The 26941-nt window shown below is 43.9% G+C and overlaps 1 protein-coding gene across 9 annotated transcripts in view; it reads left to right on the forward strand.

The window, feature by feature from the left end:
• The window catches only part of sox5 (SRY-box transcription factor 5), an 85662-nt gene extending 58928 nt beyond the window's left edge, over positions 1-26734 (forward strand). For 3 of the 9 annotated variants that reach the window (XM_062382803.1, XM_062382806.1, XM_062382807.1), the window contains 8 exons: positions 1024-1118; positions 7939-8103; positions 13817-14009; positions 17118-17293; positions 20215-20317; positions 20826-20999; positions 22024-22240; positions 23307-26734. In XM_062382803.1, coding sequence (XP_062238787.1) covers positions 1024-1118; positions 7939-8103; positions 13817-14009; positions 17118-17293; positions 20215-20317; positions 20826-20999; positions 22024-22240; positions 23307-23601 — 1418 coding nt within the window. In that variant the 3' untranslated portion in view covers positions 23602-26734. The remainder of the gene's footprint in view (positions 1-1023; positions 1119-7938; positions 8104-13816; positions 14010-17117; positions 17294-20214; positions 20318-20825; positions 21000-22023; positions 22241-23306) is intronic. The other 6 variants (XM_062382804.1, XM_062382810.1, XM_062382808.1 and 3 more) reach the window with 5 other exon arrangements.
• Positions 26735-26941: the final 207 nt, after the last annotated feature.

Genomic DNA, 26941 nt, shown 5'->3' on the forward strand with positions numbered 1-26941 from the left:
TTCCTCAGCATGACACCGGTAGAAAAGATGAACTCCTCATGTACTGTAATGTGATTGGTGGATATGTCTGTATGCAAGTCAAAGCTGTCAGCAGACACATTTGAAATGTTATCAATATGACCATAATTAAGTTCAGTATTCTCTCCTCGCCTCGTCCTCTCTTAGTCCTCTCCTTTCCTTCTCATTTCCTCGCCTGTTTTTTAATCTCTCCTCTTCTCTCTTTTGTCCCCTCCTCCTTTTTCTCCTCTCGTGACCTCTCCTCTCTCCCCTCCTTTTTCTCCTCTCCTCATCCCTGACCTTTCTCTCCCTCCCTTTTCCTCCCTCTCTCCCTGTGAGTAATTACAACACGGCCTATCTGCACCTGGTCACTAATAATCCGCACCCTTCCCTGCACTTCTGTCATCTCTACCTCTGCCCTGTCTGTCCGTCTATCTTTTGATTTATCATTCATGACAGAGGGGTGAGGAGAAAGAGGTGCAGAGTAAGTTGTGAAGAGAGAAAGATGACAACAAGAGGGACACGAGGAGAGAGAAAATGGGAGAGGGGCAGCAAGAGAGGAAAACTGAAAGTAGTCCTTTCCCCACAAAGCAGAAGAAGAGACAGTTCAGAGTAAAGAGGAAAAAAGGGAGCGGGGGAGCGGCGATGGCGGCTCTTAATTACGACGCTGGGGCCAGCTTTATCAGAATCCCCTCACCTCGCTGCTCTTTGTCAGGGGGTATTAAGGAGGAGGACACACAATCAGGCTTTTCATTAGGGCGCTACCGGCAGTGCACACAAAGGATGGCTTTAACAGCTGCGGAGGGAGACTCAGGTGGTGGTGGGGGGGCGAAGGTGGGATGAGAGAAGCGAGATGGGTGAGGGTTAAGAGAGGGGGGGGATTCACAGAGGAGAAAAAGGAGATACGAAAAGAGAGGAAGAGAGGAGAAATAAAAGACTTTATGAAGGGGGCACTGGTGTGTAAAAATTGCTGCGCTACAATTACAAGAGTGAAAATGCTAAAATGTGATATTCTCTTGTCTTCAGGTGACCCCTACCCTCTTCAGCTCATCCCCACAACGATGGCTGCTGCCGCTGCTGCTGCTGCTGCCACACCTGGCCTGGGACCCCTACAGCTCCAGGTTAGATAACATATCACGCAGCAAAAGGCACTTTAAATGTTACAAACTGATCACTTCCTTTTCACTTGGATGGTCCAATTGGGAATAAATCCCACTCACCCCTGACGGTGCTCACTCCACACACTGCTGTAACACAGGAGCACAAACACAGCCACAGGGGTGGAAACACAGCTGTCACTTTCCGCCAAAGTGTGGACAGGGGAGCATTCTCCTGAAAACATGATCTCCACGATCAGAGCTCAGAAATCACACAGAACTGACAAGTGTAACTACAGCCTTCAGCTACGACCCAGGACAGGAAGTACATGGGGCTGATGTAGTCAGCTGGAGTGGGACAGACATGTTCAGATTAACTGTCAGAGTTGATCTGTGGAGGATGCTGAAGACATTTCCAGGCTCTTTAAAGAGCAAAGGGGCAACAATAGAATTTTTAACCCAGCAGATCAGAATTATGTTTACATTTTGGCCCAACTCTTCAAAAGCACAAAATAGTAGAACAATTGCCAACACAGGAAGCCACACCAAAATATTGGCTGTACTGAGTATGTACATCACAATGTCCAGCCATCATTTTAAAAGGGCCAGTCCATTTGTACGTGTCCTCTTTATGTTTGATAAAGTGGTCGGCGACACAAAGTGAAAGAAACAAGAAAGCAGAGAAGAAATGATTCAGACAAAATCATAGACAAGAACATCGAGAGTCAACATCTGTTTTCCCACTTGTCAAGATGAGTCTGACTTTGCTACCCTCTCTGTCTGCATGTTTAGAATAAGTGGCCGATCGCTCTGTATCATCCTGACCTTCCTGACAATCGCTCGTACGCCCGCTCTCCCTCTGATCCCCCCATGCTGACAAACGCCCACAGACTAGACCTCACATACAGTACCTCCACTCTGATCCACGTAGGCTTTGGGGGTCCCCTTTTCCCGGGGGTTAAGAGCCTTAATGGACGTCCTCTGAAACACATTAACCTCTGGCGTCGGGGCTCGGCCTCCGTACAGGCAGTCACTTTTAAAACGCATAACATAAAACATACCACACACTCACACATGAGAGAAACAGCTGAATCTGTTTCACTTACTGTTGACACTCACAGAGGGGATGATGGGAAAATATGGGTTAAAGGTGAGGCAGTGTGTGTGTAATGCATTTGCACCTGTCAGCCACATATGCTAGACACTACAGGGAGAATAGAGCAGCTTTCACAGAGAATGGACACCGCTGTCGTCACTGTTTCATTATCACTCGTGTGTGTGTGTGCCTGTGTGGTGTCTGACCGAGAATAATGTCCTCTGTGCTGGTATTACTGTTCCAATCTAGCTGTCCATATGTTCAGACTCACTCAAAATCTCCAGTTGCTTTGTCCACCTTGCAATTGGATTTTTTTAGACCAGCAGGGAGGGGTGAGAGGACATACAAAGTGCAAAACACATCTCACTAGCAGATTTCTTTCTTACAATCCTCCCGAAAAAACCACACCCGCGCACACACACACACACACACACACACACACACACACACACACACACACACACACACACACACAAATACACTGCGAGATTAAGGCTTTGTCCGAAAGAAACGGATTTGCCCGGGCTGACACAAGTACAGATGTCTCAATGTGGACGGATTTCCTTTGGGATCGCCTCTGCGCCCTCATTTGATAAGGGGTTGTTTATGTTGCCCGAGACGAGACATGACAGTGAGCCAGGGCCGCAGGTCGCCGAGGCAACACAGTGGTTTGGACAAGAGGACACAAGTGGACCTACTTAGCTGAGACACCGACACACACAGATAGAGAGTAAAAGATTTTCAGAAACGGTACACATAACCATCAGAGTATATGTGAGCACACCTTATGTACACCGTGTCATACAGTTCCATGAAACACAGAGTAAATCAATATGGTCTTCATTGTCTTAGGTGTTTTAAGTACAACATTTTTTCTAATATTTTAGGGTGTATCATGTCCAATAGTACAAGGCTAGTCTTTCTACCACCACAAATCGGAACTGATCCAACCTGAAAAAACCCTGACCACATGATGAAAAATAACAGAAACACACAAAGTTGTTGTTTAAAGTCAATATATTTTTGAAAGTCTCTGAATATTAAGCCTTAAATTTGAACATCAAAATCCACAAACCATATTGTAAGTTGATAAACCAGTTGTTTATTTCACTAAACCACATTTATTTACTAAATAATTAACTTTTTAGAGGATCCTGGTATTACACCTTAAGCATTTAGCACATTCCAGTCTTTAACTTGAAAGTGTCCTCGGTAAACTGTCGATATAAATGAAGAAATTATTGAGATTTTTTCTTAGATTACACTGCATTAAAACTGTCTTTATAGAAAGAGAGAAGATTTAGCGAGAAACTCTCAATAGCGTGGCTTTGATTTAAGTGCTGTTCTTAGAAAAATGTATTAATCTCTCTATGATTTAAAGCTCTTTCTATGTTTGAAACATCCTCCACAGAAATCTGCAGAGTAGCTCGCACAGTCAATGGGAGCTTAACACACAATCCTCCGCAGAAGGTTTTCAAGGCTTTGGAGTGTACAAGGTTGGCATTTAGCATCTTAATCTGGGGGATGAGAGTGACATTGTGCATTAGAGCATGTTAATCTATCTCCCTATTGACCCCTGATATCATTGATATCATCCACGTCACACAAATGGACTGAGAAGGACAGACAGAGCTCTAGGAAAAAAAAGGAAAGAAAATGCACTTATCCTGGCGAGGCAGTGCGAGATCTGTGATAAGAGGAAAAAGGCAGAGGTGCCGGAGAGGTATTTAGAAGGATGATCAGTTAAGGGATAAACAGTGAGAACGACAGATGAGGGGTGGAGGTAAGTGTGGATGTGCGAGAGGGGGAGAAAATGTGTGTGTGTGATATAAACAGGGTCAATGGCGCGGGTCAGGCATCATATGGAGAGGCAGATGTTGGAACATATTGTCCTGGATTACCGCAATGTACACCGGAGAGATGGATGGAGGAACAACGGACAGGCGGGGGAGAGGGAGAAAAAAAGAGAGGCAGGAACAGCTGAGCGGAGGTAAACGGGAAATCAATCGAACAACTCATTCCTCCAGAAAAACCTTATCTTGGAGAGAGAAAGAGCAGAGCGAAGCGTTTTCTACAGACAAGAGGATTGCGTCAGTGTTTGTGGTATCTCCTTCTCGGCCTTATAGAGTTGCAAGGAAATACCATTTGGTGACAGCGGCACGGGATCGATGTGAAATCAATAAGCAGAAGAGATAGGCGTCCGTCTCGGCTTAAACGCATAATGAGAAAAGGAAAAGGATTATTCACAGTATAATAAATCTTTGCAATAATCAATCAATGGCGCATTATTGGTGTAAAGGCGTCAAAGTTATCCATCTATGTGGATTGTTTAAACAAATATAATTTATTACTTAATTCCGTCACGAATAAGTTTCGATGAAATTAGGGACAAAAGTCAAAGTCAACTCTATTGAAATGCCGTTTCTCTCTGATTCCCGGTGTAAACATATAAGGAGACAGAACATACAAGAATGAAACATACTAGGTACTCAAAACATAGTACAAAGCACAACATAGTATGAGAGGATGGACCACAGGATGTAGTAAATAGAAGTTAAAAATAGCAGCAGTCAAGGAACGAAAGAAACAAGTTGATAAAGAGGTTTTACATTGTCCAAAAACACTCTGCAGCTGAAAGAAAGCGCGGTGAGACAGACAGGAAGTCAGACAGACAGAACGCCGGAGAGGAATCCATTAGGATCTGTACAATAGTCCTCGTTGTCCGTGTAAACAATAGAGCTCAAGCTGCTCTGAAGCGCCACTAACTCCGACAACAAAGACCAGGCGAGATGGTAATCTGACTAAAGCTGCAGATTATTGACCAAGAATCTCTCTCACACACACACACACACACACACACACACACACACACACACACACACACACACACACATACACACACAGCATCAATCGTACTAATACCAAACAATCACCCCCACATCTTCACTCAGATAATGCAATTGTCACATGTCACCTTCTCACTTCTTGTCAACAGAGCTCAGACTGGACATGCTTATACACACATACATCAACACATTAGGGGGGTGGGTGTCATGTGCCCAACTAACTGACCACCAGACATACTCACATGCACAGAAAAACACATGCAGATGTGTTGGCGCTGGTGTCACATTAAGGGATTAGGGACAGAAGGAGTGAGGAGGTGGTCTTAACATTTCAAACGGACACACACACACACACACACACACTCACACACACACACACTCACACACACACAGATACAAAACTCAGCAGTATGTCTGGCTAGCGAGTGACATTTCAAATTCCTTCGTTTCATCCTGCAACTACGATTGCATTCCCCCCCTTTACTCATTGTGTTGTTTGTGTGTGTGTTTGTGCTTGCCTGCGCTTGTGTGAGTTTGCTCCTCCAGTCACCCCAGGGGGCTTTGCGCTGTCACTTCCTGTTTGTTGACATGTATGTCGTTGTGGCGACGCTCTGGGCGCGCTCCACAGTGCCTCTGCCCTCTGTAATGTGTGTGTGTGTGTGTGTGAGTGTGCGTGTGTGGGTGGGTGTGTGTGTGTGTCATCGCTCGCCGGCCCATTGAGCAGGCTTTGAGTGACGGGAGCTGGCCTTGTAATGGAACTCAATTCACTCCGCAAATAAAGAGGCCTTTGAACCACTGGTCCGAATATGGCAGGACACACACACACACACCGCCTGTGGTCCACTCGCTAGGGGGTTTGGCTGGTAGGGAAGGGAGTGGGGGGTAAGGGGTGTTCATGCTCGGCTGCACCACCCACCCTCACCTCCCTCCCCTCCATCACTCTCTCTCTCAGGAACCACAGTGCAGCTAATTGAAGAGAAACGGGCGAGCGGAGGCTGATCTGATCTCGGTGAGCTGGTCCTCCGCAGCCGTGTCCGTGTGGCTCGCCAGAGCATGACCAATCTGATTTCCACATCAGCAGCAGCACACACACTCTCCTGCATGTACCTAAATGATCACCGTTCCCCTCTGTGTCTTTAGCAGCAGCAGACACTGTGGGCACAGGTTTATTCCCAAAACAGGGAGAAACTTCATCAGAGCCTCAGATAAACCGAAGCGGACTTATTCATTGGAGAAAATGGTAACTTTATATTTAAAACAAAAGTATTTTAAGATGAGGCTTAAACAAAATGTTACGGTGCTGAGAGAAGTCAAACTCACACATGAAATGTTCTCTTTTCTATAAGACATGTTGCTTCTATGTTGACGTTGCATTGTCGCACAGTGAATGTACTCGTTGCCAAATGTGAATGACAGTCAGGCGTGAGAGTGCTTCACATTCAAATATGAGTTTATTCCAGCACAACTACTTCATTGTGCAAGTGTGTCTGCTGCCAGTTTGAATGTCTCATTTTTTGGTTTCTTGTTTGTTAAAAAGAGATAAATGCCTTTATTTAAGATAGCAGAGCGGAGCAGACGCTAATGTGGCTGTCAAGGGAGATAGAGAGAGGTACAAACAGACAAGGAAAGAGAGAGAGAGAGAAATAGCAGTGACAGCATCTCTTCCTTTTCCATTTGCATAAACCAGCCTTTGTCTGACGCTGGTGGCCGGCAGCCAAGCGCCAACAGAAGGACGGAAGTTAAACTTCCCAAAAAAAGAATGGTCCTCTTCCAGAGAAATCTTCCACCAGAAATAAATAACAATTATAACTACTCAAAAAAAGAAGAAAAAAACACATCAGTTACTTCTCGCAAATAACAACCGTTCAGCTCTTCAGAGGAGTGAATAACAATTCTGAGAGAAACAAAAAAATTGCATCTCAGAGATTTGTATTAGCCGACATGAAAGTAGATTGAGAGCCGCAGGATGATTTCGAGGAGGAAGACATGAAGAAGACGTGTTTATGAATGTTGAAGCTCCTTCCAAGTTGTGAATATTATGTTGTGTCTGTTGCTGTGGAAATACAGGCCAGAGACTGTTTGTGTGATACAATGGTATTGCATAAATATTCCCGAGTATGTTCACACCATAGCGGCTCAAGCCATAATGCTTCTATTTAATTGGAAATTAATTAAATACATAAATAAGAAATGTGGGTAATGTTTTTTGTTCTGTTTCCCTAGGCAGTTATTGAATCAGTCTATCTTTGTTTTAGACTATTTAATATAGTTTTTGTGTGTTTTTGCATCTTATTGTCGGCGCACTAAAAACATTGTATGCACAAGACACTTCTGGCATGTCCCATCTGGCATGTAGCTCGATGAAATTTCCTCTCTCTCTCTCTCTCTCTCTCTCTCTCTCTCTCTCATTCTTTCCCTCTACATCCTCTCTCATTCTTTCCCTCTACATCATCACTTTTTATTCACCTTGAGCAAGTGCCGGGCTCTCCGGCGTGACCTCGATAGCCCGAATGTTTTCTCTTTCTCCCACGATGCACCTGGAGGGGACATGGCCATCTCTGGGCCTGTCAGAGAGGCTGTTAGCGCTTCTCCCATGGGGTGAGGGGGGGGGGGGGGTTGACAGTGGAATTGTCCCTCTCTGTCACATAAACACAAGCCCAGCCACTAATGGCCTCTTCTTCTTCTTCCAGTGCTTTTTAGCCACCGTCTTCTTTTTTGTTTGTGCGCTCTCAAGTATTAATTTATTCATGTTGTCCCTTTCTTCTCCTCCCCCCCACCCTTCCATCTCCTTTCTTACTATCCCTACTGCCCCCTCCACTCTTCCCTTCTTGTCAAAACCTGTCTGTCTCTCTGTTCTCTATCCCCCCACCCTCTCTACGTGTCTCTCTCTCTCACCTTGCAGCAGTTTTATGCCGCTCAGCTGGCGGCAATGCAGGTCTCCCCGGGGGCCAAGCAGCACGGAGGCAGCATGCAGTCCCAAGCTCACCTGGGCAGACACTCGCCACCCAGCAATACACACTCCCACAGTGACAAAGGCCGCAACTCCCCACAACAAAACAAGACCAAGGTAAAAAGAGAATTTTGTGCATGCCATGTTATAGTTTGTGTTTAATACCAGAAGTGCCAGAGGAGTTTATGAGTCAACTGTCGAACCTATTTGGTCAATATAAACTATTATTTTCAACTGTCCAGTCTCGAAAAATAACATTTCCTTCCAAAAAGTATTTTCTGAAAAATCTGCTTTTGTCCTGCTAGTGGAATACAGATATCTCTGTTTAGTTTTAATGAAAATATACTTTTTCAATTATTTCAAATCTAAGTAGATTTTCTGTCAACATTGGCAAGTTCTTCCACTTTTTTAACAAAATGCAATTTGTGTGACACCTGCTAACTCTACATACTCTGGCCTTCCTGGTGTTTCAACACAGACTATGGTTGTCTTTCACTGAAGTGCATGGTCTGAAAATTTGTGTCCAGGCTTGTTTGATTGTTGCATCGCTTCCCGAATCTTGTGTCCTGAGCGACAGCCACCTCCTCATACTAAAGCAGGCCTTGCTCCAACTAGATCCTAAACCCCACAGTCACCTCTGCAAGTCAAACACCCACAACCTTTATCACAGAACTGTAGCTGGCATGTGGTCGCACTGGACTTGAGGATGTATTGGTGTTTGTAGCGTTTTTTCGGCTGGCTGCCCAATAGGGGCGAGACGAGGCCCTGTGCCCGTTCAAGTGGAATTCTATGAATATCTGGTGGGCTGTTGAGACCCCCACTACATTCCCCCTCCCATAAACACTCGTACAAGCACACGCACACAAACACACATAGCCCCCGTGACCCCTGCTGTCTTCTGTCTGCCCTAAGACCACCCCCTCCCGCCTCACACAAGGGTAGTGGTCAATCACAAATGACCACGCACACACACATATGCACACACCCGCGAGAGTGTGTGGAACGACAGTATTGAGATCCCACGGAGTCTGACAATCTGAGCTCAGATTTGCTCTAACCCCATTATATCACATTCCTGAAAAGTGTACCTTTTTTTCTTATTTTTACCTTTACTTTTTTCATTATACTTTTGCTTCACATTCCTTTCCATCCCTCTCTTTTTCCTCCTTTTTCCTTTCCCTCTCATCTCATCTCTTCCATCCTCCTTGAGTTTCCTATTCTTTTCTCTCCTCTTGTCTCATCTGTCTTCCTTTCGTTTCCACTGGTTTCCACACTTTACCTCTTACTGTCTTTCCACTTATTCATCCTCGGCCATCAACTTGTTCTTGAACTGTGCCAAATCCTATGATCTCACAAACATACACACACAGTTAGGACGAGCTCCTAGTCCAGATTAAAGCTTGTGGTTGACCTCACATCTTGCACCCCTGCTTCCTTGTCCCTCAGTCCTTCCTTCCACACACACATACAAACACACACACAGACACACTACCATCCCACCCCATTGACACACGTCTTATTACCATATATATGGAGTTGGGCTGACAGGCAAGTGCTGCGGCCTGTGGTGGAGGGGACGCAGGAAGCTGTAATGGCCTCCCCAGTCCAGCAGACCCACACAGACCCGGCCGGCCCCATGGAGCCAAAATAGCAGATTGACCGCAGAGCTGTTTTGGTGTAACTCCTCCTCCATGGAGTAGCTCTCTCAGCTCTGTTGATCTCTCAACCTCCTTCTCCTCTTTTCTGATTTATTTCATTCGGTAGAATCAGTGCCGCACTCTCGCTCTTTCTCAAACTCTCTCTTTCATGCCTCTCATTCTCTCAGTCTGTCTCTCTGGATGAGTGACATGTATATTTCAAAGGTGTGCTCCCCCTGTGGGCTCTATCTCAGGTCTCTAGTCATTTAGAGACCTGCTGCCTGCCTCTGCTCACAGCTGTTTGGTCTCAGGCACACAACGCTTAAGTGCTTTACCCTCGGGTGAGACACAGACACACACACATGTGTGCAAATGCACGGGCACACACACAGGTGTCGAACAAGATACCAACTAGAGACCATGCATCGCCCCCCCCCCCCCCCCCCCCCCCACACACACACACACACACACTTACAAACACAACCACGCACACAGCCATGCAAAAAAATCACTGCAGCAAACATGCAGTTTTATTCTATGCAAGAGTGGATTTTTAGGCAGGCATGCATACAGACCCATCCAATATTGCAATTCAAGTTATGCACCATATGTAGTCCTGTTGCTGACATGCATCACACACAAGCATCGGAGGAAAGAAACACAGTAAGTAGTGTACTTAACTAAAATTATATATTACTTTTCCATTTCCTCTTTTTTAAGACAGCCTACAACTACATTTAAGAGGTACACTATGTAAATATAAATATTAATATAATATGTTTTGTAAAAATGCACATACTATTGTTATTATAACTATTATTATATATGTATTACTATTCTGTAATATATTGTATAATAATATATAATATATTTTGTATGTATATCAAGAAGTTTAAATGAACCCCAACTCAAATAGTTAGATCATATGCTATTTTCATGCAACAAAAACATATATATATTGTATCTCTCTTAAAGGAGCCCGTCTGTATTCTCAATATACAACTATCCAAGGTTGTACTTCTACTCAAGCTCTTTTTTAAATTCAGGGCTTTTAGATGCATTAAGTATTTGTTCAATTGTAATACAGCTTTCACTTAAGTAAATGTATTGTGTCTTACTACTCACATGTACATACACATTTGAATTTCAGATGTAGCATGCAGCTGTAATGGAGACCGAAACCTCAATTTACAACATCTGGCATAAACTGGCATAATACCAGATGTTGTCAATAGCACACACACACACACACACACACACACACACACACACACAAACATGCAGTGCAGACCCCCGTCCTCACTTTAAGAGGTTTTAGGAAGATTTTTGTGGCCTTTGATTTGTGGTTTTGGCTAAAATGCGATCTATGACCCTTGATGTCCTTATATAACCGTAAAAGTATAAACTTTAACTAATGTGTCCTTGAGTTGATATCACGTAAATGAGTCAGCAATTACAATCTGAACATGTATTTTGTTATGGCCTAGTGCAGTTGAGGGCATAAAACTGTCACTGTCAAAGGTGAAGTCTCGTCTATGTGACTGTTGTCGACGTAGTAATTTGTATTCCCCAAATACAAATTAGTCGAAAACGCAAAGCACGTTTGCATACTTGAGGAATTAGTGTTTGAATCTGTGCCACCTACTGTAAGACACAGTGTCATATCTGCCTCCTCTGTGTCGTCAGCTGTCTGATAGAATTAGATATGACAATATAATTAATATCCAAACAGTCACTTGTAGCTGGAAGGAAATGAAGGGGGGGAGGAAAGAGAGACGGGAAGAGAGAGATCCAGGAAGAGAGGCACAAAACAAGGTTTGGACTGTGGACATTGTAGCACAGACACACACACCGATACACACAGACCTAACAAGGATAAACGACAGCAGCGCGCACACTTGTCCTGTTAATTGAACCGTCAGCCTCTGTGATAAGATGCAGAGGCCTGATGTCGCTTTCACATGTATGCATCCATCGGCACACACACGCAGACACACATACATACATTCTCTCTCTCTCTCTCTCTCTTTCTCGCGCTCTGTCCCTCTGGCTCTCGCTGTCACTCTGCATGTTTTCGGCCTCAAAGCTGGAGACTGTTTCATCAGCCAAGAGAGACACAAAGCAATTGTATTAATTTGAGATTCCAAGCCTTGCAGAGGCTTTAGAGCCACACACACACCCCCACACACACACACGCACACACTCTGTCATGAGATTTAGAGCTTGTTGAACAATGACACGCACACACACACGCGCACACACACACACACACACACATAAACAAGTCGGTCCAAGCCTCTCAGCTCCACTGTCAAAACTAATTCCTCCACACTGGCATAATGCAGGTTGGCCACCTTCCCACCATAGGATTTGGCTTGGCGCAGAGAGGAACACCCCCCCCCTCCCCCCATCCACTGTACAAGAGGCGGAGGCATTATCTATTTGTAATAAATATTCAAACGTGTTCGCAGCCAAAGCCCACCATAGTACGGGGTCAGGATTGAGAAGATCCTGCTCAGTTTTCTTTTTCTCTTCACGTCTCTCTTTTCTCTCCTCTTCTTCTCCGGCCCATTGTCTCACTGAAGGCATCTTTGGGGGTCCCTCCGTCTATTTAGAAAGACTCCCCTAATGAAGGACAATCCGGTTAGGCCTCAACGCACATGAACACACACACACAAACTTGGGATCGCAGACGCACACACATAGGCACGTACACATGTAGGCGCTTAATTGGAAGGGCTTAATTGAGTTGTGAGGGGCTCATAAGGCTTAGTACGACTCAAGGAGTGGGAATCAGGAAAAGTCGGCCTTAATGAGTGGAGAGACGGCACATACACATACAGTACTTGCTACTGTATGTTGGATTCCGCAGCAATTAGACTAATGATCAGAAAATAAAGAAAAATCTATTCAGTGGCTTGAATTTAACTAAAGTAGATCCATACCTGTAATACTAAAAGTTCCCTTTTCAAAATCCTCACTTAAAGACAATTTATATATAATTAAAAGTCAAGTAAATAAGTGAGAAAAACAAAATCACCTTAAAAATAAACAAGTTGTGTTCCTACAGCACACACACACAGCCTGTCGTTGTGCGTCTTTATTGGCGGGCCCATTAAGCCGTCCCTCGCCCCATGTTGTGTCTGCCTTTTAATTGCGGAGTTTTAATTACACAGAGTGGTCCGTGTACATCTGGTCCCTGGGCGATCTAATTCCTTCCTTCCTGTCATGTGACCCTCAGAGGCTCCCTCTGATTGGATTAGGTCACCGGTAGGGGTGGTGTTGCCATGACAATTAACGTAATAACAGCTCCGGGCTTCGTGTGGTGGTCCACATGGCGATTCATTTAGGGAACCACAGTCTGGTCTATTGTGTGCCGACATCGGTTGATATAGATGAGTGATACGGATCTTTGAATACAGGGTGATGATTGGAATCATACTACATGGCGCCTCCTTTATTATACAAATACTCCAAAAACTGATACTTCACAAGAAATGTTGGCTGGGATATGAGTTTGTGTGTGTGTTTGAGACAGAAACTGCTGCTGGCCCCCTGCATCTATGGGAGATAGTGCTCATTGAAGAGGCAGGCAGTCCTCTGTTCTGTTTGCAGTTTAATACACTGAGACGTCACAGTGTCTTTAGTCTCTCACGGCTGTAAAGACAGGTCACAGTGTTATTTTTCGTAGGGGAGTCCTGTGTTGTTTACAGACTCAGTTCAAGGTGTTTTTCCTCTTCACGTTTGATTGTTGTTTGCGTCGCTTCCCTCGTTTGCAACATTTGTCACGGAGCAGCGTTACAGTACTACATGTTTACTGGAGCGTGCATGTAGCATGTGCATGAGTCATGAAGTCACTGGTTTGTTTGAAGGGTGACTTTGCCGTGATCGGCAGTCAGATATTCTGCATGTGAATGTCAGTGGTTTGCACCAAAATGTATGAATATTTATTTCTTGTGTGTTCTGTTCATTTGTTTCACGTATGATGAGCTGTTTGGAGACAGAGGCAGTGGCATGCACCTTGTTATTTGTCCCGTGGGTTTCCGTCAGATTTTCTGTGCATGGGTTTTTCCCGTTTGATCCGTACGAGTTTCTCTCGGTTAAGGGACAGGGAGGGGGTCCCTCCGGCCTCCTGCTTCCAAATTTCTACGGTGGTCACAGCAGGCGAAACTGTGCTGTTTTGGTTTTTGCAGGACAGTGAGGGTGCACAGCCACTGAACCTGTCGGCCAAGCCTAAGGCATCCGAGAGCAAGTCACCCAACTCCCCCCCAACTTCCCCACAGGTCCCCGGTGCCGCTGCTGCCAAGCTGGGCCACGCCGGTTCCATGAAGCACAGCATCGCCCCCTCCAGCATTGGAGGACCACCAACCAGAGTCAGCTCCATAGGTAAATAGAATGAAATGTCCATCACTCACACACAAACACACACAGAAAACTTAAGGGCTTAAGTTGTTATAACATAGTACTAAATAAATGAAGTGCTAGCAAGATAGAGATTAATCCTGTGCTTACTTTTGTTTGGTCACCTTGAGCACATGCCTTAAAGATAGTGCATTGTTGTATAAAAAAACATAGCCTCTGTTAATTTAGCATTTTTTTAAACATCATGAAAACTATCATTATTATTAGTAGAAGGGGTAGTAGCAACTATAAGAATAAAAATAAACCTATGGTAATAAACCTTATAAAAAATGTTGCTTCCGAATATGCATATGTACATTTTCAAGGAACACAGTGATACTTCTGCTGTTAGTGGCAAAGACGAGAATAGTCTTCTCCTCGTTCTCCTCTATTGTCGCTCGTGCCAGTACCATAATCATACCCGGCCATATGCACACGTACATAAAATATGACATAAACTAATCACAATTTGTTTGTACTCTTAATCCATTTTTCACGCAACACTGATAGTTCAAATATTACACATATGTAACAGGCTATAATTAGTGTGTTCGTGTTTTTGTTCCATGTCGCTGTTTGCCTCGGGGCTGCTTCATTGTTATGTGTTTATTAGTGAGTGAAAGAGACAGAGAGACATAGGAGAGATAGAGAGGGAGAGAGAGAGAGCAAGTGAGAGAGAGATGGGGATTAGCAAAAAAAATTTCCCAAGCGATGAAGCGAGGGGGAATAATAAAGAGAGGAGCACATGACAGACAGGAGGTATCACCAATGAGATTAGACAAGCCTCTTACATGAGCCAGGACAGCGCAAACACCCAGCATCAATGACACAATGACAGCACACACACACACACACACACACACACATAAACACAATCCCACCTCCTCCTCCTAAGCAATAGGCAGTTAGTCATTTTTTTCTGACTTCTTGGCTAATCTCACTGTTTTTCAACAAATCTGAGGATTTAATATCAGATTAGTGGATTTGCGGTCCCAGATGTTTTTTGTTCAGAAAAATGGATTACAGTGTTTAAAGTTAGTGTGTGATCCCTGCGGAATTATTTTTGTGTGGATACCAGTTTGTTTTTGTGTTGCACATCCAAGTCATGTCGTAGGAACACATAGGTCCCATCTGTTGCCACTGAGTTTACCCAGGCAGGCACCAGCACATTTGTTATTAAGGTTCATAGTCATATTAGGAATCTTGTTGCAAGTTCAGAGGGGGATAGAGGGGGTGGACAAATTGGAAAAGAGTCTAGAGGCGGTCGTTTGATGTGGGAGTGAGCGTGTGTTCAGGTTATTTAAATTAAGCGAGAACAGGAACAGACGGACAGACACACATGCAGAGGATGCAGTGGAATTAAAAATGGTGGCAGAACTCTAGTCAGTGATTAGGTCTGGAAATGTTCACAGATATAAATTCTAGTTACAGAGTCCATATGTGTCTTTTCTTCAGTTTGAGTCATATGGAAGGTAAAGCATTTTTTGTTGTGTTATAACAAAGTTTTAGAATTTTTTTTTAAATATCCCAGAGACAAATAAAACAACGGAAAAGATGATGGAAATAGATCTTACTACAACCAACTCTATGTTACTTTACATTGATACAAAAATACCTATTCAATAGAAACTCAGTTTAAGCGTTTATAAAGTAGATAATAGTAGATTAATAGACAAGTAGTAAAGTACTATTGGTTTATTTAGTGTAAAGAAGATTGTTGAGGGACAGTTTCAGTCTGTCTCTGATAAATTCTCCGTAGTGCACTTCTCTTTAGATTTTGACACCTACAAACCTAGAGGCATGTCCATCCATCCATCCATCCATCCACTCAAACCAAACTGAAGGGCTGTCAGCGCCTGCAACTTCAGCCAAAATCATACATATGTTTTTTTTTGTCCCTCCCGGTCAGAGTGTTTCTGTGGGTGAAAATGTATTTGCGCCTGTCTGGAGAGATTTGGTGCTCACTAAACTTGTGTATGGGGTGAGAAGAGAGAGGGAGAGAGACACCCTTCCCTTGTATCTGGGTCACATTCACTTGTCTGGATGGTCAGCATTGCTGTCAGTCTGAGAGCGACCCGTACACAAGAATATCCATTGCCCCCCCCCCCCCCCCCCCCCCCTCTCTTTTGACACCAGATTAAAATTGACTGCCACCCGATTCCATCGCCCGCTCTCCTCTCCCTCCTCTGTCCTCTCCCGCCCCCCCCTTTTCGGCCCCCGCTCACATCCAGATTTTCCGGTTATGACTTCTGAAAGAGTTCACGGCTCTGTCATTACCAATCTGAAGCTGGTAATCTGGCCTGAGATGGCATTAGTGGTGCGGATTAGCGCAGATAAAGGCCCCATAAACCAGCCACAGCTCTTTGTTAAGAGCTAACACGGCTGATAGAGCGAGGCGATAGCAGCGCACACAATCACACACAAATACACACTGTGGTCAGGGCAGATGCCTCAGATGCCTCATCCTAAGCTGCGGAAATAATACAAATAATAGGTGACGAGGAGATCTGATCTTTACCAGACAGCGAGGCAGATGTTCTCTCACAGGGAAATTAGCAGGACTTTTCAGCCTTAATAAGAGTCATCTGGTCACCTCTTGTCTAAGTAGAACAGTGAGGGTTCAGATGAGAAGAGGTGTGTGTGTGTGTGGGTGTGTGTGTGTGTGTGCGGCTTAGGGCAGGTGGGGAGGTGGTGGGCAGTGTGTTCCAAGGCTAGCTATGGGCAGACTATGACTCACATGCCCAGCTCGACAGGCTAAAATGGTCAGTGCGCGCGTGTGTGCCTTCAAGTCATAGAGAGAGGTACACTCAGAAAATGAGAGAGTGACACATACACACACAGACACACACACACACTCCAAACTCATCAAGTGCACAGGAATGTCTTTACCTTATGGTTCAGGGGAAGATTTATTCCAGTTGAAAACCTCCTGCCAGCCTCCCAAACCTAAAAACGCACGCACACAAACATTTCAAGTATACGTAAAGTAAATAAAGATGCTCTAAATTAATTAGATCAACATATTGACAAATGTGCCTATCCAAATTAATTGCTGGTCCTCTCTCTGCGTCTCCGTACCTGTCTGTGTCTCAGCAGACTTGTTATCATCGCTGTCCTCAACAGCCTACCTGAGCGACCACGAGGCGGTGAGCAAGGCCTTCGCCGAGGCCCGGCAGATGAAGGAGCACCTGAAGCGGGAGCAGCAGGTCCTGGACGCAAAGGTGGCTGCCGTCACCAACCTTAGCCTCAACAACGGACGCACGGACAAGGTAAACAACTTTAAATTTCACTTATTATACTGGGCATGGTGTCAAACTGTGTATACACGGTGAAATTATGCTGAAATATAATGAAATCATACAAAATCATTGGTATTATAAAAAATTAAATAAAACATAATTGTATATTTAAGACCACTTGTGCACTTTAAAGTCTTTATGTATATTTGATCTGATCTTTGGAATACAAATGCATGCAGGACTTTTATTAGAAATGAGTCTAAATTCATAAATTCTCCCAAAAGGAAGAAACGGAAAATCCGAAGTCCTCACAAGCTGTGTCAGCTCATTGTTCGCTTGTAATAATTTGTCGTGCCATGTGGCATCCCTACGTACCATGTAGGAGGCAAATCAGTGAACATTGTGCTCGCTGAAATGTGCTGAAGCTAAACGGGGCCAGATAAGGTAGAACCAGAGGCGTCTCAGAGGTAATGAGTGTGTCTGTAAGGCGCACTGCAGGGCTACTTGCGTGCGTGTTTGTGTGTGTGTGGCAAAGCGGAGCGTCGGAGAGACAGTAACGCGAAGTGACGGCACCGGCTCCTCGGCAGCGTGGCTAAATTGTGGTTATTTGTTAAACACATTGGGAGTCAGGTCGTGCACGCCCGCTCACACACACACAGAGCGAGCAAACAGTGCACTTGAAGCATCTGCACCGCTGACACTCAACATCTTAATCTGTCTCTTTCTGTTTCAAACAGTCAAACCCACACTGTATTCAACCCAGGTTTATTGTGCACGTTAAGACAGAGTGTAAACAGTAATCTACTAGAGATCCAGTGTAAACACTTCAGTCTTATTTGTAGTTACATCTACAAGGTCCTGAGGAAGTTTGAAAAATTCTGCAGGAAAGTTAAATATTTTATTGCATATTTTATAGTTTGTTTTACACGGTGATTGCATTAGATGGAGGTTTTTCAACAATTCATATACACCTTGTTACATTGCATTGTTTTTGCCTTTTTTTTTAACTAAACTACTATATTTTAACACATAAGAATATATGTTATAATGGTTTATAAGATAAAACATCAAATTTAAAAGGTTTAAACAATGCAGTTTTTCATGTTAAATCAAGAATATAAACAGTAATAAACATACTTCAAGTTCTCACATTGTTTAATTTAAAGTCCCAGCTATATATTAATATACATATATATATATATATATATATATATTTTTTTTTTAAGTAACCATGACTCCGATGCTACGCGCTCTTGCCGACTCCCATCTCCTCGGCCCTTTGGCTTTGTGCTATCCTTACAAGGGCGAAGCATCTCGGCGCTCGGATAGCACAGTGTCATCTCTGACACACTCAGAGGATTAGTTTTGTCGCTACTTTGTGTCTTGGCTCCAGTGTCAGCCATTCAATCCACTTTTCTCATGTACTGTACCGGGGCTTAATGTCAGACTAGGCTGTCATCCACTCTGTCTCCCTGTTCATCTCTGTCTCTGCAGCCTCACACACACACACTCACACACACACACACACACTCACACACACTGCATCACAGTGTTGCAACAGCACATTTAATCTTTAAATCTAAAACTGTGGGACATATTTTATGCTCTGTTAATTCCTGGCATAAGGTTCGACTGATCATCTAAAACATCTCTGATTTACATACAAAATGACTAAATCATTCCAACCAAACCAAAGATTATTGTTTATTCATTAAAACATTATGAATTCAAAATTGAGTACTTTTTAAATGGCTTTAAAAAAACAAATATGAACATTTTCCAGTAGGTCTCTGGCTTTTTATCTGCCTCTCCCCTCCCTGTCTTTTTAGCCATATTTATTCGACTCTCGGGGGGGAAATTATCTCCAACAATTAAACTCTGTTGGACTAAAAACAGTGAAAATGCATTTCATTATCATTCTGCCCTCCCTCCACCAATCAGCCAGCTCGCCAGGGTCACATGTAAATGGAGAGGGACACTTTTTGGAAGGTTGTTTTAGAAGACGACAGTGTTTTGGGTGCCGGCGCTAATCGTATAATTAAACTGTAAAATGCTGGTGCACTACAGTGTGTGTGTGTGTGTGGGTGAGTGGGTGTGTGTTTGTGCCAGAGCATGTGTGTGTTCGTCGGCAGCCAGGTTCTAGTGCAGAGTGTGCCGGCTGTTTGCATTAAGCATGTAAATGCTCAGTAAATCAGCCTTTTATTGGTTGTAATAAATACCCAGGGGGACGCGCGGCGTGGCCTCGCTCTCGTCTGCGCCGCAGTCACTCGTTCTGTCGCTCAATAATGCGTCGACCCTCCGGGGCCTCTGCAGGAGAGAGGCAAGCAGCCGCACTCGGCTCTCGCAGGTGGCTGCCAGGAGTTGCTGCACACACACACACATATATTATACAGTGTACACATCAATCCGTAAACATGTAAACAGGACTAATGTAATCAACATTTTTGCACATGCAAACATACACACACACAGATGTGGGTCCAAGCGTGCAGGCGCAAAGCACTCTAACAATTTGATGTTGACATTAACATTTCCACAGATTGACATGGAAATGAACAAAATCCCAAACTGTCTTTGTAACGAAACTGCTGCTGCTATTTATCTGCTTTCTCTCTGTTTGGATTCATTAATAATAACAATATTATTAACTGATTTATTGCACATTAGACTAGAATGAGACTGAGACTCTTTCACTTATTGGTAACTGAGTTTCAACGGGCAAACTTGGCTTTAGATCAGTGAACATCTTGTTTGATTTTTATGCTTCAAACCCATTTTTTTTGGGGCGTTTTTGCTGCGAAATAAAAAATATAAATCTATTTAAAATCAGCGACATGATGTTTGATGATGAGAAAGGAAACGAGTCGGTGTCACTACACGTCCGTGGTTTGGTTCATTCATACAGTTCACAGTCACTGACTCACTCGCTGTGAACTGTTTGTGTTGTTCAGGACAAGGCCGCCTTGGAGAGTCTGAGTCAACAGCTGAAGCAGCAGGCGGAGGACAAGTTCAGCCACGCCATGCTGGACTTCACCATGAGCGGAGACTCTGACGGTAGGCACACACACCCAAGGACACACACAAACACACACACACACACACACTTGTGCATGGAGTATTTTAGGTGAAAAAACTTGCTTTCAATTGATATATAGAAGAATTAGGTAACAAAATGTTGTTCTTAGTGAGTTGTATAAGAAGATATATAATTAACACTACAACATTTATGTACATCAACAACATGCTTCTTTAATGTTGAGATCCTTTGAAAACCCTGCATCTCTCACAACTTTAATGAGCAAAGAATAATTTGACATTTCAGCTTCTTTCAAATAAATGATCAGATTGTTACGCAGTTTAAAATCTTTAAGGAGCAACAGAACTTTCTCAATCTCATAAAGCATAGAATTAAACATATTGAATTAAATCAAGTAACATTAAATGTCATTGGTTTTCCCTTAAGAGAATGTCATAAAAAAAACACGTTTGTAAGGCACCTTATTTACGTCTGTATTCTATATTGTCTTCATAACACCTTCCCTCCGTCTCCTCCCCTCCTCAGGCTCCCCCAGCGTGTCGGACTCCAGGATATTCCGGGAGGCACGGGGTCGCGGCACTAGCGAGCCTCACATCAAACGGCCAATGAACGCCTTCATGGTCTGGGCCAAGGACGAGCGGAGAAAGATTCTGCAGGCCTTCCCTGACATGCACAACTCCAACATCAGCAAGATCCTCGGTAAAACACACACCCCCAGCAACACACACGAGCGCGTAGCCTTTGTCTCACCCCTGTCACCACTACAAAGGAAGATGCATGCACTGTGGGTTATGATTCCCGCTTTCTCAACACACACACACACACACACAAATATAAGCTTGCGGTGATTTCCTTACAAGCGGCGGCATTGTGTAAGCTGCTGTTAATGAACGGCTGGGGAGAGCGCAGCTCAGACAAATGATGATATAATTCATTATGCATTAAACAAGCAGCGCGAGGCCGCCTGACATTTCCCCCAGACCGCCGGGATCGGCCCTGACATTTTAAAGAGCTCCTAAGCGTTTTATAACACAGGGAAATCTGGTTTTAATAAGCCTGCTCTCTCCCCCTCTTTCTCCCCCTCGCTCCCCCTCTGTCTCTCGATTGCTAACAGATCGCAGAACAGACAAAAAGCAGAGCGAGAACAGCCAAGTGCTGACAGCTTTTACCCATTAAACATACAGTAGTCAAGTGCAAATTCAGCCCAGATATGAAACACACAGGGAAAAACGTGCTCAAGATTACACCCACGCGCACACAGACACACACATGCAGGAGACTGATGGTACAAATCTATGAGCAGAAACTGAGCTCAGAGAGACGGCAGCAGGTTAAATGAAGTCCTCATTAGTTTAGATGAGTACCTGTCGTCCTCGCTGTTCTGCTCATTAACCTCGCTTTCCCAGATCTGCGTTCTCCTCACCCGGTGAAACTTCCACCATTATCTTTGTGTGTGTGTGTGTGTTTTTCAACTGATTGATTTTCCACGCTGACGTTCAAGCTCAAATTAAATCACCTCCTCAAAAAAGATTTGTATAATCATGCTCCTGTAAAATAATCACAACCCTCTTTAATGGATTGTTCTAACGTTAACTGCTTTGCTGTTATTTCTCTTATCGTGCTTCAGTTACACTCGCCAGATGCAGACACGCTGTGTGACCGAAACAGCTCGATGGTATTGTTAACAGTGTTTTCCTCCACCTCTCTCTCTACCTCCGTCCAGGCTCACGCTGGAAAGCCATGACCAACCTGGAGAAGCAGCCGTACTACGAGGAGCAGGCTCGCCTCAGCAAGCAGCATCTGGAAAAGTACCCAGACTACAAGTACAAGCCGAGGCCCAAACGCACCTGCCTGGTGGACGGCAAGAAGCTGCGTATTGGCGAGTACAAGGCCATCATGAGGTCCCGCAGACAGGAAATGAGACAATATTTCAGTGTTGGGTAAGACGACTGTTTTCCACTCCTGTTGCTTAGAAATGGGGCCCAAATGGAAACATGTGTCATAAGGAAGCAAGTAGTTTTTATCCTTAGAGGGGATTATGTGTTTTTATATTTATACTATAATTAACACAATAGAGTGTATGAAGATTTTACATAAAATCATACGATGATTTTGTTTATACAGGAACCACATCTCATGGTGGATATTAAAAAAAACAAATCATTTTCTACAGTTTTTATTGAACAGTTGCTTTATACTGTTGCTGTAAATGTCCAGTACACGCAACAAGGTTTTAAATAACTTGGAAACTTAATGATTTTTCTTGTTTTGGGGCAAACTATTTTCTACGAAAAAAATTACTTGATGTAGAAGATTTCTATTGTTATAATGCAAAAGGTCAAAAATAGTAGTTTCCGCCCCTGGGGTCTAGACCCAAACATGAGTATAAGAATATAAATTACTTTTTTTGCTTCCTTAAAACTGGATTGTTTCCACCCCTTACTATTACTTTTTTTCCCCAGACCTATAAAAATATTCTTAGGAAACAAAAGGACTAACAAATATTTCCTTGGTAGAACTGGTCGCAGCTGGTTTTATACGCAAGGACTTTTTTGAGATTAATATCAATTTGATTTATGATTAACCTGCCAGTGTCTGGTTAGCATATCAAAGTATCAAGTTTTCACCCGAGCTTACATCCTAATGTTGGTTGGTTTGTGAACAGTAAAAATCTCAACAGATTTCTGCGAAACTTGGTGGAAGGATGTGGTATCAGTTTGAGAAGAACACATTTATTTTTGATGCTTATCCAGGATTTATCCCGATCTTTCTTTAAGAATACGAGATAGGGTATTTTTCAACATTTTCACCTTTTTCCGGAAGGAAATCATTTGTGGATCTTGATGACAAAAACCAGGCATATTTAGGGGACAGATATTTACAAGAGTTAGCAATTTTCTGATTGAATTTAAGGCGACTGTTAGACCCATGCTCTATACTGAGTGCCATTCTGGTATGATGTATAAGGTGATTGGATGATTAATATTTCCCCCTCTGTGTTTACAGCCAGCAGGGCCAGCTGCCCTTGTCCTCAGCGGGCGTGGTTTACCCAGGTGCCCTGTCAATGGCGGGGATGCCCTCACCCCAGATGCCCTCTGAGCACTCAAGCATGTCCAGCAGCCCCGAACCCAACGCCAACCACCACCAGAACCCCCACATGCCCAGCTTGAAGGGGGAGGAGCCACGCATCAAGCAGGAGCTGCGGCTGGACGACAGCAACGGCGACGCGTACGACGACTTTGAATACGAGGACGAAGAGGTCGACTACACCAGCGATAACGAGAACCATATCACCCAATAGGACGCTGCGAGAGCCGCGTACTTTTAAAAGCCAATAACAACTGGTTAACCCCCACCCCTTCAAAACAATCCCAAACCTACCAATCAGGAGGAAGAACTTTTGCCAATCACTTTGACTCCCAATCTCACAAAAACCTGCCACCCTTTACCCACCTCCTTACTGACATGGACTCTTTTAACAGAGCCAGACCCCAACCCTAATACCCCTCTCCCCTCCCACCGGAGTCCTGATACCAGCATCTGATCAATCAACTGAAGCACAGGACCTGTCACTCACACTGACTGTTACACAAACCGGAGTCTGGGAGGAGGAGACGACCGGAGACGACCAGAGACGACTCCTGAAGCTTGCTGAGGAATACTCAAGTGCTACTGCAAGAGTTTGAGTAATGCACCAAGTGAGGAGAAATAAAAAATCACACTCAGAAAAAGCAACATTTAAGACCCGTTTGTAGACGAGGAGACGTTTTGAAAACGAAAAACTACAGAACAGTGGACCTGTCAAAAGGCCAAACAGATGACACTTTAAGATGGCGGACCTGTTTGTTATCAAGAGACACTTTTAAAGAAAAAAAACAGCTTTTTTTGTTCTTTGGTTCTATAATATTCTCACTCAGGTACACGGTGCCAATAAGTGGCTTGTGAATGTGATTTGTTGTTTTTTGTGCTACAAGTTTGAATAATAATAGAAAAAAGAGACATTTCTTTTCCCCCCCGTTTAGTTGTTAAGCACCTGAGAGATATCGGACATGTTTATTTTTAACAAAACGATATCTTTTCTCCGACCTCGCAGCGTGCTGTCAGCGACCACCCTCCCCTTTCCCTTTTTTTCTCTGTGTTTTTGTGACTTCCCCCTCCCCCACTGACCCCCACCTGTTTGGAATCCAACGGGATGGTCCGGCAGCGCAGCGCGGACTGTTCACCCTTTCACTGGATTTTCAGGGTGGGGGAGGTGGGGAGGAAGGGGGTGAGTCCCGGGGGCGTCACGGAGCAAGACGCGAAAGCACTGTGTTGTGAGACAATCCGCCAGTTTCCCTCTCGCTCCGTCCCCCTTCTGTCGCGACCTCGTCGCAGGGCGGGACATCGCTAGGCTTCGACACAGTGTGTGTGTGTGAGTGTCGGTGTGTTCAGTGTACTCATTTTACTGGGAGTCATCTTCTTCTTCTTTTTTTGTATTTAATGCAAACAAAAGAAAGAAGCAAAAAAACGTCCAGGACACAGAAAAGACAGGACACTCAGGCTGCTTCTGTGCTTCAGGCTACATCCACACTACTATGTGTGTGTTTAGAGTCGCTAAAATGGTGAAGTTTGGAAACGCTGCTGGCTCTGTTTTAAAGTTCTGGGGAGCAGAAACTGAGATGTTTGAAAACGACAATATAGACACTCACAACCGTGGCTTATTGGGTCTTTCCGGTCACTGCGTAGCAATCACTGATTCGTCAGGCTCCTGTCAGATGAGCCCCTTCAGAACGAAAACTACCAACATCAGCGTCGGCTACCAGTGTGGGATGCAACATGGATAATCAAATACACATGTTGCTGACCCTGTCGTCTTTGCTAACAGCTGTTGTGCATTGAAACTACATTTTACAGTGATACAACAGCCTATTTGCAGGAGATGAGCTATTATTCAAGCAATCTGCGACAATTCCCATGTAAACCTGCACGCACATGCCCAATGTACGTGGTACGTTATATGCGTTCAGGCGGGTTAGAATGGACGGGTATTAAAACTGAAACACTCGTTTGAGTTTGGAAACTCCGCTTTCAAACAAAAACGTAGAAGTATGGATTTAGCTTTACTGTAGCACACATATACACATTCACAAACATATGCACGCACACACACACACACAACTGTTTTTCTGTCCCTCAGTGTTTTCCCACTCCCTCCAATCAGCGTCGTATTGCTGTCCCCAGTGGGCAGAGCCGAGGTGAAGTCAGCCAGTCAGTGTTTTTGTTTGTATTTGAATACTGTATTTTATTATTTTCTCTTCAAGCTGCCTCTAGTCTAATAATATTATTAACAATAATTATAAGGACGGTCAGCGTTTCCTAAGTTTAGTAAGTTATGTACAGTATAATTTATTTTTCTCCTCTTTATCGGGTTTTTATGACCATATGAAACTATGACAGTCAATGAAACATTATTATATTATAGCTGTAGGTATTTAGATCTAAACAAAAGTTGTCATTTTACCTTTTCTTTGTTTCTTTGTTCCCTTTTTTTGACGCGTAATTTTTTTTGTATTAATCCTGCGGATGGGTGGGCAGGTGGGTGGAGTTAGGACAGCGAGCTGGACTGACGGACTCGACACCAGCCCTCCTCCGAGCTGAAGATGTAAACCTTTCTATGTCCACACCTATTTCTGAAAAGCACTCAGACTCTGTGCAGTTCTTTTTTTTAAATTGTCATAATAATTTTATTTGTAATGGTTATTATAATGTATAATGTGAAGTTTCCTCTGTTTTATTTTGCCTTTTTGGGGGGAAATCTGTTTTCATCACTTTTGGAAACTGTTTTCAGTGAACAAAGAATCCCGTCCCCGTTTACTTGTTTGGCCGCCTCACTTAAGACACAGTGGAACATCAGTGGGTTGGATCAACACACACACACATATGCATGCACAAACACAATCACTAACACATTCACACACACTAAAAACAAAGAGATTATCATGACAACCAAACAAATCCTATGCTGTCATTTTTGTAGTATTCTAGATTTAAAAACATACATATATTTTTTGTATGTGATAGGAAAGCAGTGTTTAACACGATCCACCAAGGGTGTTCCACTGTGTGTGTGCGTTTGTGTGTGTGCATTTATGAGTGTGCGTGTGTGTGTGTGAGACGACCATACGCACTTACAGTATCAGTCACTTCTCATCAGGAGCCCTTTGCTTTGTTTTAGCTCCACGCTGATGCTACAGGAGCCATGACTACTCTTCAGGTGTGTCGTCACATAGTGATCCCCCAACAATCACAATATAGATGTTCGCCATGCTCCACTTACTGAGCCTCCGGCTCTTAATTTTGCTGTATAGTCACCCCTGCTATCACGCTGTGGTTCAACCCAATGCTGGAGAGAGAGGGGGGAGTACAGAGTGGTTCGAGCCACCTTTTAGGGTATCACGGGGGTGGGTGGGGTTTGGGGGATCGGGGAGGGGGGGCATTAAGACGTCAATCATCCCTGCTGGCAAGGTCTGTCCCCATATCAAGACAATGAAAATGATGATGATGATGATGATAATATTATTTAAGACAATCAAAGTCATGAGTGGAGCTCAAAACAAAGTAAGAATTATTACAAGTAAAAAAAATATCTTACCATCTCAACT

The sequence above is a fragment of the Platichthys flesus genome, chromosome 23 (genome assembly GCF_949316205.1).
Source record: "Platichthys flesus chromosome 23, fPlaFle2.1, whole genome shotgun sequence".
In the NCBI taxonomy this organism is placed as follows: domain Eukaryota; kingdom Metazoa; phylum Chordata; class Actinopteri; order Pleuronectiformes; family Pleuronectidae; genus Platichthys; species Platichthys flesus.